The sequence below is a fragment of the Sesamum indicum genome, linkage group LG10 (genome assembly GCF_026168435.1).
Source record: "Sesamum indicum cultivar Baizhima isolate 11 linkage group LG10, ASM2616843v1, whole genome shotgun sequence".
NCBI lineage: Eukaryota > Viridiplantae > Streptophyta > Magnoliopsida > Lamiales > Pedaliaceae > Sesamum > Sesamum indicum.
In genome coordinates this window covers 16,688,803-16,704,414 of record NC_142666.1, presented here as the reverse complement: position 1 = coordinate 16,704,414, position 15,612 = coordinate 16,688,803, and the positions used below count along the sequence as shown (strand labels likewise).

Here is a 15,612-nt window from a genome sequence, read left to right as displayed (position 1 = left end):
ACATCTGTTCAACTAATACATCAAACTAAAGTAACTCATATAAAATAAGTCAAATACCCACATGTCCGATAAAATTCAAACCTGTGATATTAAATTTATTTATAAAATCTCGATTTTAACCTTAACTATTAAACTAAAATATTATCGATCCACGTAAATCCACAGAGTACTAAATCCAACGTTGTGTATGTAAGCGAATCTTGTTATGGTTATTAATATTATCTATTTTGAATAAAAAAATATAGCACCAAGTATTGACATAAATAAACTTTTTTCTTCATAAATACATTATAATTATAACCAAAAATATAATTATAAATTTATGTTTATATTTTGAGCAGGCTTCGACTACGAATGGTTCTTGTAATTATATAAAAGATATGAATAATTTGTATAAATACTTTATAAATTAAGGGTATAAATGCAATTTAAAATTTTTAAGAAGAAATATTGTGCGGTGAAGAAAAAACCAAAAATGAGGTTGTAAGAGTTGTGGAAACAATTTAAAAAGGGAAGCAATAATCGCAAAGACCCTTCAAACGCTTATACTGTGTATTTGTATTTTTCCTCTTTATTTTGATATGATAAGAGGGCAGTGTGCGGTCGTGATGTATGTGGACGTGTTATGGGGCAGGTGCAGTATGATTTGAAGAGACGTGCGAGATGACACGAGCACGATTCTGCTACGCCACCTTAAATATTATGATACTATACTCATTATGTCGCTATTTGCTACACTCCGACTCTGAATAACTTCAAATCTTAATATTATTAGTTTCGTGGGTACAGCTCAACAGTTTGAATTAAAAAAAATTATAAATAATTATATTTATAATTTTTATTTATTATTATTTTTATATAAATTATTCTTATTTTTTAAAAATTATAAAAATTATCCCCAATAGTTTTTAAAACATCCAAAATGCCCCGTTGATTAGGTTAAATTTTAATTTAATTATTAAATAACAAAAATTTTCCTTAAAAGTGTTTTATAAAATAATATTTATGAGAATAAATAATATGACCCGTATATTTTTTTATTATTATTTATACTAATTTTTAATTAAACTTAAATTATTTTATTAATTTTTTTTATTGAATCTGTATATAAATTTACACATCTTAATAACTAAAATATCAAATTATTTAATTAATTTTGTTAATAAAAATTAGTTACTAGCTTATAAATTCAAATTGAAAAGTTGCCACACTTCTATAAACTATTTTAAATACTTAAACTTATTAGATTTATTTTTTATTTTTGTTTACAACTAATTTTTATTAAAATTAATAAATTACATATTTATATGTATATATTTATATATACATATTTTGATAGCCAATAAAAGCAGAGAAGGGTAAAAGGTTGGGTTGGGGTAAGGCCGGAGGCCGCAATGGGGCGGTGGGAATGAGAGGATAGGCAGAAGTTGAGGGTGGGCTTAGCGACAGGATTAGGAAGAAGGGATAATTTTTAAAAAAAGTTATTTTAATAATTTAAAATATTTTTTTAATAAACAGTTTTTTTTTGCTAATTCTAATATAATTTATATAAACTCAATAAATTATTTTGAATTATAATTTATTAATTTTGATTAAATTTAATCATAAATAAAAATTTTGAACTATAATTTACTGATTTAGTTAAAATTTAATTATAAATAAAAATAGAGGAAAAATAATTTTTTAATTTTAGTGTTTTTAAAAATTTATGAAAATGTGATGATTTATAAAATAGATTTAAGGTGGGGAATAGTTTTAAAAATTTATAAAACAAAGACACCTTAAATTTTTTTTTGATAAATACATTATTTATTTTACTAATTCTAAAATAATTTATATAAACTGCATATATTATTTTGAATTATAATTTATTAATCTTAATAAAATTTAATTATAAACAAAATAAAAAATAAATTTTTAAATTTTTATAAGAATTTAAAAAATACAAGTGTGATAATTTTTTAATTTGAATTTATAATCTAGTAATTAATTTTTATTAATATATTAATTAAATAATTTAAATTTAAACTATACTAATAAAAAGAATATATGGGTTTCATATCATTTATCCCATAAACATTACTTTTACACCCCTTCTATTTTTCAAAAATTACAAAACACCCATTTCTGTCATTGAAAAATTAAATTAAAGTTTGACTTAGTCAATAAGGATATTTTGGAGTTTTAAAGGCTTGTTAGGTGTGATTTCTATAATTTTTGAGAAGACAGGAATAATTTATATAAAAAAACAATAAATTTAGAGGTATAAATGTAATTATCTCAAAATTTATGACTCGGATATTATTATTGTACATAATTTAATGATTCTTAGTCGGACTTGTACCTATTACAAATTCGCCTTTTGTAAAATATAAATATTACCAATCAACATACTGATCTTGTAGAAATATGTTGTAAAATTGTAATTTTAGACCCTCCAATTTTTAAATTTTACAAATAAAATATTTTCGTGGCGAATCTAATCTAACTATGAGTTTTTAAGAGTTTTGAGGGGAGAATTGATAATTTAGCGTTTTTTAAGAAGGTTTGGATATAATTAACCCGTATTTGACTTAAAATAGGAAAAAAACAAAATATCCTTTTCGTTTGAGAGAAATTTGGTTTGGGAAAGTGGTAGGAAGAATAAAATTGAACCGCAAATGTGAAGGCCAAACAAGACCTTTTTTTTTGTTAATTTTAAATAAAATTCAATTTATTACTATATCATTCGTTCCATTCAGACTCGTAATTCAACATATCAATATTTCTAAATCAACAAACATATTCAAAATAAACAAAGAAACTAGACACTATTGTAAAAAAGTAAACCATATACCCATATTCATAGGACTCGAACTCACAACCTCTCGACTACTGTGAGGTCTAAACAAATTAATAACCGCTAAATTTATGCTAATTTCAATATTTTGGCATTGAATGTATATAATTTATAATTGATATATACCCTTCATTTATGTCAAGCATCTAACTACCTGATATATTCTACATTGAACATTTGAGTATAGCAAAGGCAAAAGAATTAAATCTAATCTAGTAAAGATGATATAAGAGTCACAACCATCCAATACTTTTAGGCATAAAATTGATAGTCTCCTCGGAATCTTATTTCCTTGCCAAATCCATCAGGACTCAGCATCAAATACATCCCTAGAAACTATACATACAACAAGCATGTATTATTATAATTCAGGGCGAGCATTGCTGAGAAAAATTACTCTAGAATTTTCACAGCAAACTCGCCACAGGAAAAGAGTAATAGCCTGATCTACGTAAATTTCAACAAGTTCATGCATTAACTTTGGGTGCCCAGCCTGCGACAACGTGTTCCTTTGCAGCCTTTGTTTTCTGGAAAGAGTCCCGAGAAAAGAGCAACTGCCAAGTGAGGAGGAGAAGACATATTAGCCAATTTAAGTTGACGGTAATAACTAAGAATTCAAGGTCTTCCACATTTCAACTACACAAACAGAGGCATCTTTTGGCAGATATGCACAAGGACTTTGCACATAAGATATACGTATGAACAATCATTTCCTTGCCATATTGCGACGCTTTGCATGTGCTATGTATTCACAGAGCATAACATAACAAGAAAACCTTCAAAAATATCTTGGTTGATAGGATTGGACCTGCAGATGAGTTTATTGACATTCTAAGAGCTTTTGAGCTTCTTTTGGTTTGTGCGGTGGAACCGAAATCCATAGCATGATCCGTTCAAGTTGTTTAAAGGCAGTGGAAAAGGTTATCTCACATCATCAGAAAGAAAGTGCAACAGCCTCTAATTTCCCTGGTGTATGAAAAGCATTGTTGCAGCGGGCTCCACAGCACATGACAATTGAAGGCAAATGTTTGCATATGTCTCTTCTTGCACATAGACCATGGTTTTTAGCTCGAATTGATAGAAGTTAGCTGGTTGGTCTTCGAACATATTAATACTGAGACAACATAAATATTTTATTGATTTTGCTTGACTGGCAGCTTCTGTAGAGCAATACTTACTAAAACATGTTATTATAACCAGTTTCCTCTGTTTTTGACTGACTAACATAAGTTCACCTGAGTCGGAATCTTCCATACATTTCTTACTTGACCTGTCCTAAGTCAGCTCCTCTTAACCAAGAGAGAAATCTTCTATGTCTTATATCGAAACATCTCGTTTATGTTGATTTGCTGATCTAGTTGTAACTTGGAAGGGAGCCTTCCATAAAATTGGAGCATTAAAAGAGAGGAAGACAGAAGGGGAAAAGAAATTAAGAATAACACGTTATAATACCTTCAGGTAGTTGTGCACGTGGGTCAAGTTTTCAGGAACAATCCAATTCTTGAAATGGGCAAGAGCAACATCAAGATGGTAAAGCTTTGGTGCCAAACTCAAATCAACAGCACAAATATTTTCTCCATTGACATACGGTCCCTGATCACACATGTGGAAGAAACTTTCATGAGCAAATGCAGATAATATGCACTTGTTTTTGCCCTATAATCTTTATCTCATGTTTAATGTCTAGGGTCCTTAATATAAGACTCACACCTTAGCTTTCAGGTGCTCATCCAATGCCTTCAATTCATCAAGCAGAGCCTGTTCTGATCCATCAGTAGGATCCTTGCTCTTCAAGAATTTGACAAAAGAAGGAAATATTTTGGAGCCCCTAAGACAGGAAGTCAAAAGATAAATTGTTCTGTAAGCACATCATTAAACATGGAGATGATGATCCATATATAAAGCTATGAGACGTATATATATGGATAAAAAAAATTAAACATGCCAAATGTGAAAAACTGAAGTAGCATACTATAAATTGAAGTCTAAAGGTCATTGATGCTTGCCAATGGTGATTAGATTAATATGTTGAGGTGATTCTTTAGAGAAACAGAGAGGCGATAAAATGAGAGAGCAGTACAAAATCTCAATTGAAGGAGTAAAGACAAACCCAAAACTTAAAACCATTCATATTTTTATAATTTTACCAGAAACTGTGAAATAGCATGTTGGACACACCTAGTTCCATGTTGAAGTCAAACTTTCTTCTTGATGTGCTATAAAACAATTCTTATAGCCGACATAGTGTCCCGCCCATGTCCTACATAGCATAGGACCATTTTTTGGAGTTTTCATGCATTAGGCATCAATTTATATTATAAACTACTAATAGGTCAATGATGGGCTCAGATTAATTAGTTTGCTCTCGGCAACACTAGTCCACTGTTACAAATATTCAGAATCTACAACATACATCTATTGTGATAGTCACAGTCAGAATATTTAGTTCAAATAGAAGATATCTGAATATACCTAATTTCCAGTAAGAAGTTTTAAAGAAAACTGTTTCACACAGGTGCCAATGTAAACCAGTTGCTTTATTAAAGACTTAGCATAATAGTAAACAAAAAGTCACTTTTGAAACAATTCTCAATGTCCACGAACGTATTTTGTCCAAAGATTTCTTGAAAGATGTGCCTATGAGACAACCATTCATAGACCCATCTTTAAATCATCACCTCAAACAATAAACATGAATAAGAAAGTGACTTAAACCACCAAATTCAAGATCATCATTAGACTCCATCAGCAAAAGCTCCATCAAAATTTTAGCACCTCCAAGGAATATCTAGATGTATATAGTTCTGAGAAGGAGGAGGGAAGAATGAATTCATACACAGATGAGACTTCAGGAGGAGGAGATAGAGAAGGGTTCGGGTATTTCTCCTCAAGAAGACCAACAATCACATCAGAGTCTGCAATCCATTTATCATCGAATTTTATCACTGGCACCTTCCCTTCTGGGTTCACTTCCAAAAACCTAAAAATCCCAAATGGAAAGGACTGAATTTACATAACAAACACAAAAGTTCAAAGAACCAAACCAATTAACCGAAAACTACAACGACGCTGAATCCAGCAGCATTTAGGCGTTTACCATTGGGGCTTCTGGTCAACGTTGATTAAATGCAGCTTATAAGGGACTTTCTTCTCTTCCAAAGTCAAAAGAACCCTCTGGGAAAAGGGACCTGGAGTCAAAAAGAAGTAATGAGTCCAAACTAAAACGATCATAATTCGTCTCGTTCCTGTGTGTGTTTATGGTTGCAATTAAGAGAGGAATGTCGAAAAGAACAGCAAATTACAGTCTCCAAGAATGTCGGGAGCGCCTACAGCAGCCTTGACGCATACTTCCACAGCCATGGCCGGATTGTGAGCGTTTGGTGTTTGTGAAATCGTCTCGCCGAACGTAGAGTGTGGGGTGTTGAAGTTGAGCTACAACCACTACGGCAAGTGATGTGTATATATACGCAATAAGTGCAACATAAAGAGTGAAATCTGGTCCCTTCCATACGCATTGAGTGCAAGAACCGATTCCCACTTTCAACTTGGACCATATTTTATGTTTGGGTAACTTTTATTTTGCCATAAAATATTTGTAAATATATTTTACTATTTTTAAGTTCAACTCAAAAACTTCATAATTTTTTTTGTTGGAGTTGATATATTTAACAAATTAAATTCAAACAAACTTTTTATCAATTGATTTAAATCAAGTATTGAGTAATTGGAATTACATCTAATACTCCTGAAGTTTGCTTTCGTCTGACAAATAAATCTCTCTATTAGTCAAAATTCACTAAATTTGCTGATATTAAATAAAAAAATAGTTGAAATCCGTATTTATCCCTAATTAACTTATTACTGGTCAAACTAACCTTAAATATTTTCACACGTTAATGCACGTGAATGGGTATATCTTCACCCTTAAATGATAGTTTAATTAGGAAAAAATTGTTTGCAATAACTCAATTGAGGTAAATGTCGAATTCCATTCAAAAAATTTTTTAATATCAACAAATTCGATAAAATTTAACTAATTAAAATATCTATTTATTATATGGAAGCAAACCTAAAAAAATACTAAACGTAATTTTTTAAACTATACACTAAACTTTAATGACATGCATTTTGCTTGAATATCATGAACTTTTGAGCTAATTTGAGTGTGAAAAGGGGAGCAAAATTTTGGCATACAATTTTGAATTCTTTGGAAATTCTTGAGACCCAATATTTTATTTTATTTTCAAAAATTATGTTTGAGAATTATTTTACTCTTTTGTAGAAATTGCAAATAATAATAGTATTTTCTGAAATATGTTTTTGTGCTGCTTTCAGAACCATCTGATCGGAAAATTACGTTTTCTTTGGAAGATTATAACTTTTGGGTCTAAGTAACCCGACAACAATCATATAGTAGCGGCAAACCCTTTTCAAAATTCACATATCCTCAACCATATATTACGTAATTTCATAAATAATTTCAAGGAAAAATGGAAGCAATCTTTGTGATATTGTAAATGAGCAAATTACCTCATACAAAAAAAAAATAATAAAGCAATTTATCTCTTGTGTTTTGTAAAATACAACGATTTATCTCACTGTATAAAGAGGTAAATTATTTCATTTTGAAAAGACATAGCGCAGTAAATTATTTCATTTTGAAAAATATAGAGAAATAAATTACTATTTTATTTTTCTCCATAAAAAATGATAATTTACTCATTTACAATAGTATCACAGGCAAATAAATTACTATTCATCCTAGAATTCCATAAAGTAGAAGTAGGAGAATTTTGGGACTTGAATATTTTTCATATTTTATTTTTATGTACATAGGAAAGATAATATTGAATATTTATGTTGATGTGATGGATAGAGAATGTATTCCAAAGTGTTGCAATTTGACTAAACTTTATTTTATCAAATTACAAAACAATTTAATTAGTTGGAATACTTCAACTCAGAATCTAGCAATATTTAATACGCTAATGAAATTAAATATTATATATTAATTTAATAAACTATTTAATTTCATAATTAACTTAATTATAAAATTCAAAACAAATAAAAAATCAATATAATAAATTAGTATATAAATTACACCTCCAATAACTTATCTTTTGTTTCAAATTTAAAGTTTCACTCTCTTCCATCATCTCCAACTTTATTATTAATCAAACTTCTATCTAAATCATATTTTTCACATAAATAATCAAAAAGTTTATTTATAATAAAAAAAATTACCATATAAAATAAATTTTAAAATTCACACATCAAGTGCGCCAGGACTGGTGGTATAACTATAAATCTCTTATTACGATTTAAATCAGTGAAGAACATCCACAATTCTGCAATAATGTCGTTCGTTAAATTTAACGAAGAGGCACAATTGAGCTAGATTAAGAAAATAGAGAAAGAGTTTTAGCGAACTTTTTAAAATACATGATGAGAATTATATAAATTTTAGCCTTTTTTTTTTATTCAAATTCACGCACTCAATATTTAAATACAAGACCTTCATAGGGAATTTTTGTGCTCGAATTATTGGGCTGTCGCCTTTTATCTTCCAGCAACTATGCACCTTTATTGAGATGTTCCCCACAAATATGGTGCACAAGATTTCTACTTTATATCCATGCTTTCTCTACCACAACTTGAACATCACAACTCCTATTATTAGGAAAAAATACAAGCAATTCCCTTGTGATATTGCAAATGAGCAAATGATCTCCTTTATGAAAAAATAAATAGTGATTTACTTTCCTGTATTCTTTAAAATATAACAATTTACCCCCTTATGATTTTTAAATGAAGCAATTTACCTCCATGTATAAAGAGGTAAATTGCTTCATTTTAAAAAATATAGGAGCGTAAATTGCTATTTATTTTCATAAAGGAATGATGTGCTCATTTTTAATATCACATAGGAGTAAATTGCTATTCACCCCCTATTATTAGATTATATAAATCAAGCACCACTACTACTACTACTTTTGTACAATCATATATAGATCTTGAGATTTGCTTATATTTTGCTGCTCTTTTTGGTCTTAAGGTTGTGTTTTTAGAGGGTATTTTGCTAAGTTTATTTAAAATATTGCATAAGTTCGTACATTTTATAAGATGTTATATCATATTTTGTAAATAAGTTATTGATGTTTTTAGATGGGTAAACATCACAGTGCTATGGTACATTTTTCTCGTTTTCAACTTTTCTAGCTTTAATTTTTTTTCTTAGTGTGTTGTTGGCTACCAACGGAGCAACCCTTAAAAAAGCACCAACAACCAGCATTTTAGGTGGAAGCTAGAGCAATTTTTCCACAAAAAATAAGAATCAATATGATATTTTTTAAAACTTAAGGGACTAATCTGAAAAAGCAATTCTGGCTAGACTTTTGTCAGAAAGTGGTCAGTAGGACTAATTTGAAATAAAATATGAAGTTTAGGGATGCTAAGATAAAAAAATAAAAATTAGAAATTTAAGTGATTTTAAACACAAACATAAGGGACTATGGTATTTATTCTTTTTAGATAAAATAAGATATTGATAAAGATAATTTTGTATTTAACATGAAAATAGTTAGATGAAGTTGTTCAAAAAAATTATGTTAGAAACTTCTTCTAAGAAAGGAGTCTGGAATAGGGTAGGGTCTCTTACCTATTGTTATAATTACTTATATTTTTAAATATTATAAATATTAAGTTATAATTTTTGTAAGCACCTATGAGTATTATATTATAGGCTAGGGTATAGGTAGGGCATGAAAAAATTGCTATCGGTATTTGTTGGGTTCGAATCCGGGTAGGGCAATACCCGTCCATTAACGGGCCTAACCAAGATGGACAGAAAATTTGTTCTTATAGAGGGATTGTCTCAGCCCTGTTCTTTCCCTGTCTTTCCTTCTTACCAGACAAAACAAGAGATGCACATCTCTCCATTCCCTCAAACTCCTGGCGAATGTACAATTTCGAATGGACTATAAGAAGATGGAAAAGTGAAGTTTCGGTTTTACAATCTCAAGTATGAAAACTTGCCTGCATGAAGATAGCAAAGATCAGTTATCAGTTTTATAGTCGGAAGCACCTAGAAACATCAAAATATATACCTCATATTCTTTCTGACTCGAAAGAGGAAGAGCCAAGGAAACATATATCATCATTTACAAAAACAGACGTGTCTGTGTTCACGCATTTTCGAATTCATTGGTTATGTATAGAGCAAAGACCTGGTAACAACAGCTCCGTGTAAGATTGTGGTCACAAGAGCATTCAAATGTCCAGCACTTTAAAGGAGTCGGCCACCACTTTGAGCTTGTTTCGGACTTTTCTCCACCGTCTTTCATTTGCTCCGACGATTAATGTGTAGTATCTTCCTGCAGAAAAGCAGAGATCGTTAAGGAGTGCTAATCCGAGTTACTTATGCAAAAGTATATGTACTGGGCTTGATATTTTACAAGTACATGTTTTAGTTTTGAGAAACTAAAAATTCCAAACATATTTGTATCTTACACATTTTGAAAGCACATTTGAGCTCATGGCAATTCATGTATTTGGTGTGAAGAAGAACATTTTCAGTCTCTTTCATTAAAATTTATATGTGGATATAATGACAATGACTCCCAATACTATGATGTCTTAAGAGACTGTAAAGTTGGAAATTTTACACTTCTTCAATGTATAATCATGTTATCTCGACCAAGATTAGTATCATATATATATGCGCTAGAAGATGTCATGATTTAACAATCTCTTGATTGTTTTCACTTTGCCCTCGTTCCCCTACCCATTCTCACTTGTGTTATTTATGACAAACTTTAATGTACATGCCCTTCTTGCAGGTATTAAAAATAAATAGAAGTGAAACATGGAAGATATGAAGCAGGAATTTTCACAATATCAAGAGACACAAGGATAATTCTAACTTAGTGTACAGATGAAGGAAAGCATTTGACAGAAGAACTCTAGCAGTCATTCTTGTTCATATAAGATTTTAACTTTGACTAAGAAATGCCTTCAATACTGATGCCATGGTACAGTTATCATACCGTTTCCGATTGCTATTGTTGCAAAAGCTGCTCGAGCAAAATTTGGGGACGTGAGTATGTATTCGAACGTCCAGTAGTTCCTGCCATCCATGTTTCTCTGCACCCAGAAGATTGACCCAGATAAATGACTTTATTCTTCCTATAACTACATTAGTAAAATAAGAACATAGGTGGTCATCATCGAAAAGTTTTACAAGCAACCAACAGAGTAACAGTAGCAAGAAACAGATGCAAGCCCAACAGAGGCAGAGCGAGAGAGAGAGAGATGAGACTTCAGATCATGGAGCCCAAATTACCTCTTGCATATCCAGTATCGTTGCTACTTGAGTTGGTGCTGAGTATACATTTGTTACAAGATTTGCCACAACCTTATAGCAATAAAGTAAAATCTTATTAGAGATTTTGATGGGATCCTTATCAAGATGAAAGAAAGAACAAAAGATGACTGTATTCACCTCTTCCATTGGTCCCATATCATGGATATCAGTTTTATCCGTTGGTATAAAACTTAATCTTACATTTTGAAGTTGTAAATATCTGTCTTTGAATGCCGAATCATGACCTCTGAAGTCAAAATCCTGTAATAGAAATTACAGAGTCGAGAAAGATTAGAAACATGCTATTTGCTATCAAACTCAGTTGCTAGTAGAACTTACTCTCCAGTCTGAGGGATAATAATATGAATAACCATCAACTTTGTCAACAAAAACTTGATAATTCTCTAGTTTTCCTGCATGGCCAAATAATAAAGTTAAGTTCACAAACTAGCAAGACATGAATAGCTTGAAGGATGACGCAAAAATGACTGCTATCTTTTGTCGTAGAAAGTAATGGAACTAAAGAGAATTAATTTGATTTAAGCTTGAAATAAAGAATGTAAAGTGAAACCATGTTGTAAATGAAAATATATACAACCAATTGAATGGTTGATAATATACAAGTTAAGTAGGTTACTGAGAACATTTGCCATGGAGATATTACAAACCAAGTACCAATACCTTCTGCGAGAAGGGGGCTTGCAGGTAATGAATTGGCAGTCAGGGCTCCTATCCCAAGTATAAGTTCCCTCCTTCTACAGTTCCCAGAAACTGTACAGTTAGCTGTTACAAAAATAAACAAACAATTATTCCGGATATGGAATTGCTAATTTGTCAATTTAGCGTTCTCTACAGTTGGTGCCAAGGAATTATAAAAATCCCTGATGTGCATGGGTTTTACAACAACAATAAAATAATAGCAGTAATAACAACAGCAGCAGCAGCATCATCATCATCATCATCATAATAATAATAATAATAATAATACAGGATGTGAAGCGCGGGATATGACACAACTGCACCTAGTGCACACTTTTTCACCAGAGCATAGTGCAGCAATCAAGACTACCCTTGCCGAAAATTATAAATATACTTCATTTACAACAAAAGATGTAGGTTCTCTATTCAGCACAAGTCCAGATACTTTTAAGATCTCATAACGTTAGCCAACTTAGGTATGAGAAGGTTTTCAGTTGGTGGAGACTCCACGCCCCTAAGGACCTTATTGTCTTATGGGTCAAACGCACGCTCTAAATCTTTAAACACTTCCAGAACTCCAGAGTCCAAAGCCTCAAACAAAGACAACAAAAATCCATCCTAGAATCATTTTTCATCAATTCTTACTCAAATAAAAGTCATAATTAAGAGTACCCAAACACAAGCTAGTCTAAAGCTTGCTGGCACTACGTAAAAACTGGAACAATTGAAACATTCGATGTAGAATATTATCAACTAAATTGCCTGTTTATCTCTTGCAGCCTCTAAGTCAGTAAGTTGCAGACACCAAGAAAGAAGTTTAGTAGCCCGTGAATTGGAAAGTAAGCCAACAAATGACTAATATTCCAGCACCTCAAATAAGATTTTCACTGGACTAATTTCTATTATTGACTCAAACAATTAAAAGCATCCATAACACCAAAGACATGTTTCAAGATCTCAGTAACGAAATTCGTCAGTTGTCACACAATTAACACACACACTGAGACACACAATTTCTTCAATTTTCACATGAAAATTAGTACTAAAATTGTCTCATCACAGTAACACATCGTCCACGAAACATAAATGCGTTAGGTAGTCCACACAAAACTATCATATCAGCTGGTGAAATTCAATCACCTTTCTAAAACAACCGAGAAAGCAACTACTAAAATCGAAATTGATCATAATACAGAGATAACCACGAATGAAGATCAATTCGTACTTTTATCTGAAGCGCTCCTCGAGCACTTAGTAACACCATGCGAAGAAACTGCACCGCACTCAGCTGAGCTCGTCCAACTGCGGACGAGTAACTGAGAGAATATCGAACCACTTCAAATTTCAGCAAATTGATATGCAAAAACACAAGATTTGGCATATGAATAATAATGGAGATGACCTTCTTTGTTAACGGTTCTGAAATGAAGGTGAGTGAGAGTGATGAAACTGCCATCTCTGCAGACTAACTGACAGCCCAAGCTTTGTTGATTTCTCTATCTTGCTATGGATATATACTGCACTTTATGACTGGCCACAAAGAGCTGTCATTTGTATAGATGTCTTTAAAATAAATGGAAGGGTAAATCTGTCAATTCATGGATTTTATTTTGTCCAGGTTTATACCTAATAAAATAATTATAATATAAGATAATTTCCATCCAACTCCTATGATATCTGTCATTTACAAACTCTTTTATTATTTAAAAAATTATAAATATTCTTAAAATTAATGATTGTCTAACAAATATCCTCTCGTGACAGCCCATTGTAAGGGGTATTTTTTAAACAACCGTCAATTCTAATGATATTTGTAATTTTTGGAATAACGATGGTTGTAAGAGAAAATTATTTTTTTCGTCCTTTAACTTTACCTCCTATTAGTATTAGCCATATAAGTATATTTTTTATTTATTTAGCCTTATAAGTTACAAAAATGATAACAAATTGTCCGAATTATGATTTTTTACATAATTTTCTGGTGTGATTTTGAAAATCAACAAAAAATTTCCAAGTGACAGGCGACAATTTGTTGAATTTTGGGCAATTTAGCCACGTGTAATGACCCATGGACATCAATGTTGATTAGGTATTATTTAAATGCCAAAATTCCAACAAAAAAAATTTAAAATTTAAAATTTTTATAATTTAAATTAAAAAATTAAATTTAAATTATTTTAGTAATTATATTATTTATTATATTTTAATATTAACTATATTTATAAATTTAATTAATATATATATTTTTTAATTTGCAGCAACAACGATTAGATCGCGGCCGCCGTTGTAGAGGAGAGTGACTGGGCGATCGCGGTCACACTCTGCGTGAATGTCGGAGGATTGGAGAGGAGGGACGGAGATGGAGTGGGGTGGGGTGGGGTGGGGAGAAGGTAATTTTTTTAAAAGAAATAATAATAATATGATTTTTATATATTATAAATATACATATAATATACTTTAAAATTTATTAATTTTGATCCTCTTCGAAATATGTCCAACATGTCTTCTAACTTGTATTCAAAACCACATAGAATTAAAATCCCCTAAAAGCTATCCAACTTAGTTGTCATGTCATCTTTTCAGCCAAAAATTAAAATTTCGATAATTAGAGGACTATTTTTCATCATTTATGTAACTTACAGGACTAAATAAATAAAATGCACACTTATAAAATTAAAATTAATAGGGGGTAAAATTAAAGGACAAAAAAATAATTTTTTCATAGTTGTAATTAAAGCAAACCTCAATAGAGCCCTTTTGTAATATATCTAAAAAATCGAATAGGGTCAGAGCCTTACCCATTAATTTTTTGGGGTGTTTTTTTTAATGGATTGCAAAAAGTTAAATCTTAAGTTTATCTCGAAAAATAAAATTTATAGAAGCAAATTAAGTATTTTTTGTTATGTATTTTCCATAATTTATTATAAGAATATGTTGTTGAATTAATTTATTAATAGCATTTCTTGAGTTTACGATTGATAAAATAAAAGTCCAATCATCATCGAAATTTGAATAATGATATTAACTTTGTCTAATTAATAAATCGTTATTAATTAATTATGATATCAGTACAAATTCAAAATAAAAATGAAATAAGTTTAGTATGAAAATATATTTAACTTTGCTTAAATTTCTTAACCATTTGAATTTCGTTCAACTTTGATTTAATAATTTTATATCATTCAAGTTACATTTTTAATCTATTTCAAATATTAGACTAACTTAAGTTTTGTTTGTATTGTTTTCACTTTCTAAACTATCTTATAGTAAAAAAAATAAAATAAAAAAATGAGATCAATTAAATTTTATTATTTGGGATGCAATTCACCACCATTAGAAATTAAGAATAGAGTTCAATACAAGTTTTTTTTTTTCTCTTCCTCCTCTCAACGATGAATAGGGTATTTATACTAATACAATATTATTTAGGTAGATAAGGTAAAGTACTACTTTATTCCTTGCCTATTCCTATTATATGACTAAAATTAATTGATCAAAGTCATTTCAGTAATTTACACATTAGAATCGATTTGGTAAGTTTAACATTTTCTTTTTTCTTTTGATTTCTTTCCATCTTTAATACCTTCCTTTTTTCATAATGTCGACTTTTTCTTTTATCTTTGATTCACTTCCTTCTTGGATACCTTCTTTTTTTGAATATGTCAACCTTTCATTTTTTTTATTTCTTTTCTCCATCACTATCAAACTAAGT

General features: G+C 30.3%; 2 protein-coding genes across 4 annotated transcripts; both read right to left on the bottom strand.

Moving 5' to 3' along the window:
* Positions 1-3,093: 3,093 nt before the first annotated feature.
* On the bottom strand, positions 3,094-6,256 carry LOC105171922 (glutathione S-transferase DHAR2-like). The gene is given in 6 exon segments (NM_001304412.1): positions 3,094-3,393; positions 4,292-4,432; positions 4,550-4,667; positions 5,676-5,819; positions 5,937-6,027; positions 6,142-6,256. Coding segments are annotated over 6 exon segments (639 nt in total). The 5' UTR covers positions 6,200-6,256; the 3' UTR covers positions 3,094-3,306.
* Positions 6,257-9,679: 3,423 nt separating this feature from the next.
* PNSL1 (PsbP-like protein 2) lies at positions 9,680-13,438 on the bottom strand. Of its 3 annotated transcripts, none has more exons than XR_848619.3 (9): positions 13,303-13,438; positions 13,126-13,216; positions 11,883-11,984; positions 11,541-11,614; positions 11,340-11,462; positions 11,181-11,252; positions 10,885-10,981; positions 9,946-10,212; positions 9,680-9,874 (listed from the first exon to the last, which is right to left on the bottom strand). XR_848619.3 is itself a non-coding variant. In XM_011093184.3 (9 exons), the coding sequence occupies exons 1-8, from the start codon at positions 13,354-13,356 to the stop codon at positions 10,109-10,111; spliced, it is 717 nt and encodes a 238-aa protein (XP_011091486.1). In that variant the 5' UTR covers positions 13,357-13,438; the 3' UTR covers positions 9,680-9,874; positions 10,066-10,108. The 3 variants fall into 3 exon arrangements, 2 of the variants coding, with proteins under 2 accessions (XP_011091486.1, XP_011091485.1); XM_011093184.3 differs by having other exon boundaries at positions 10,066-10,212; XM_011093183.3 differs by lacking the exon at positions 9,680-9,874 and having other exon boundaries at positions 9,929-10,212.
* Positions 13,439-15,612: the final 2,174 nt, after the last annotated feature.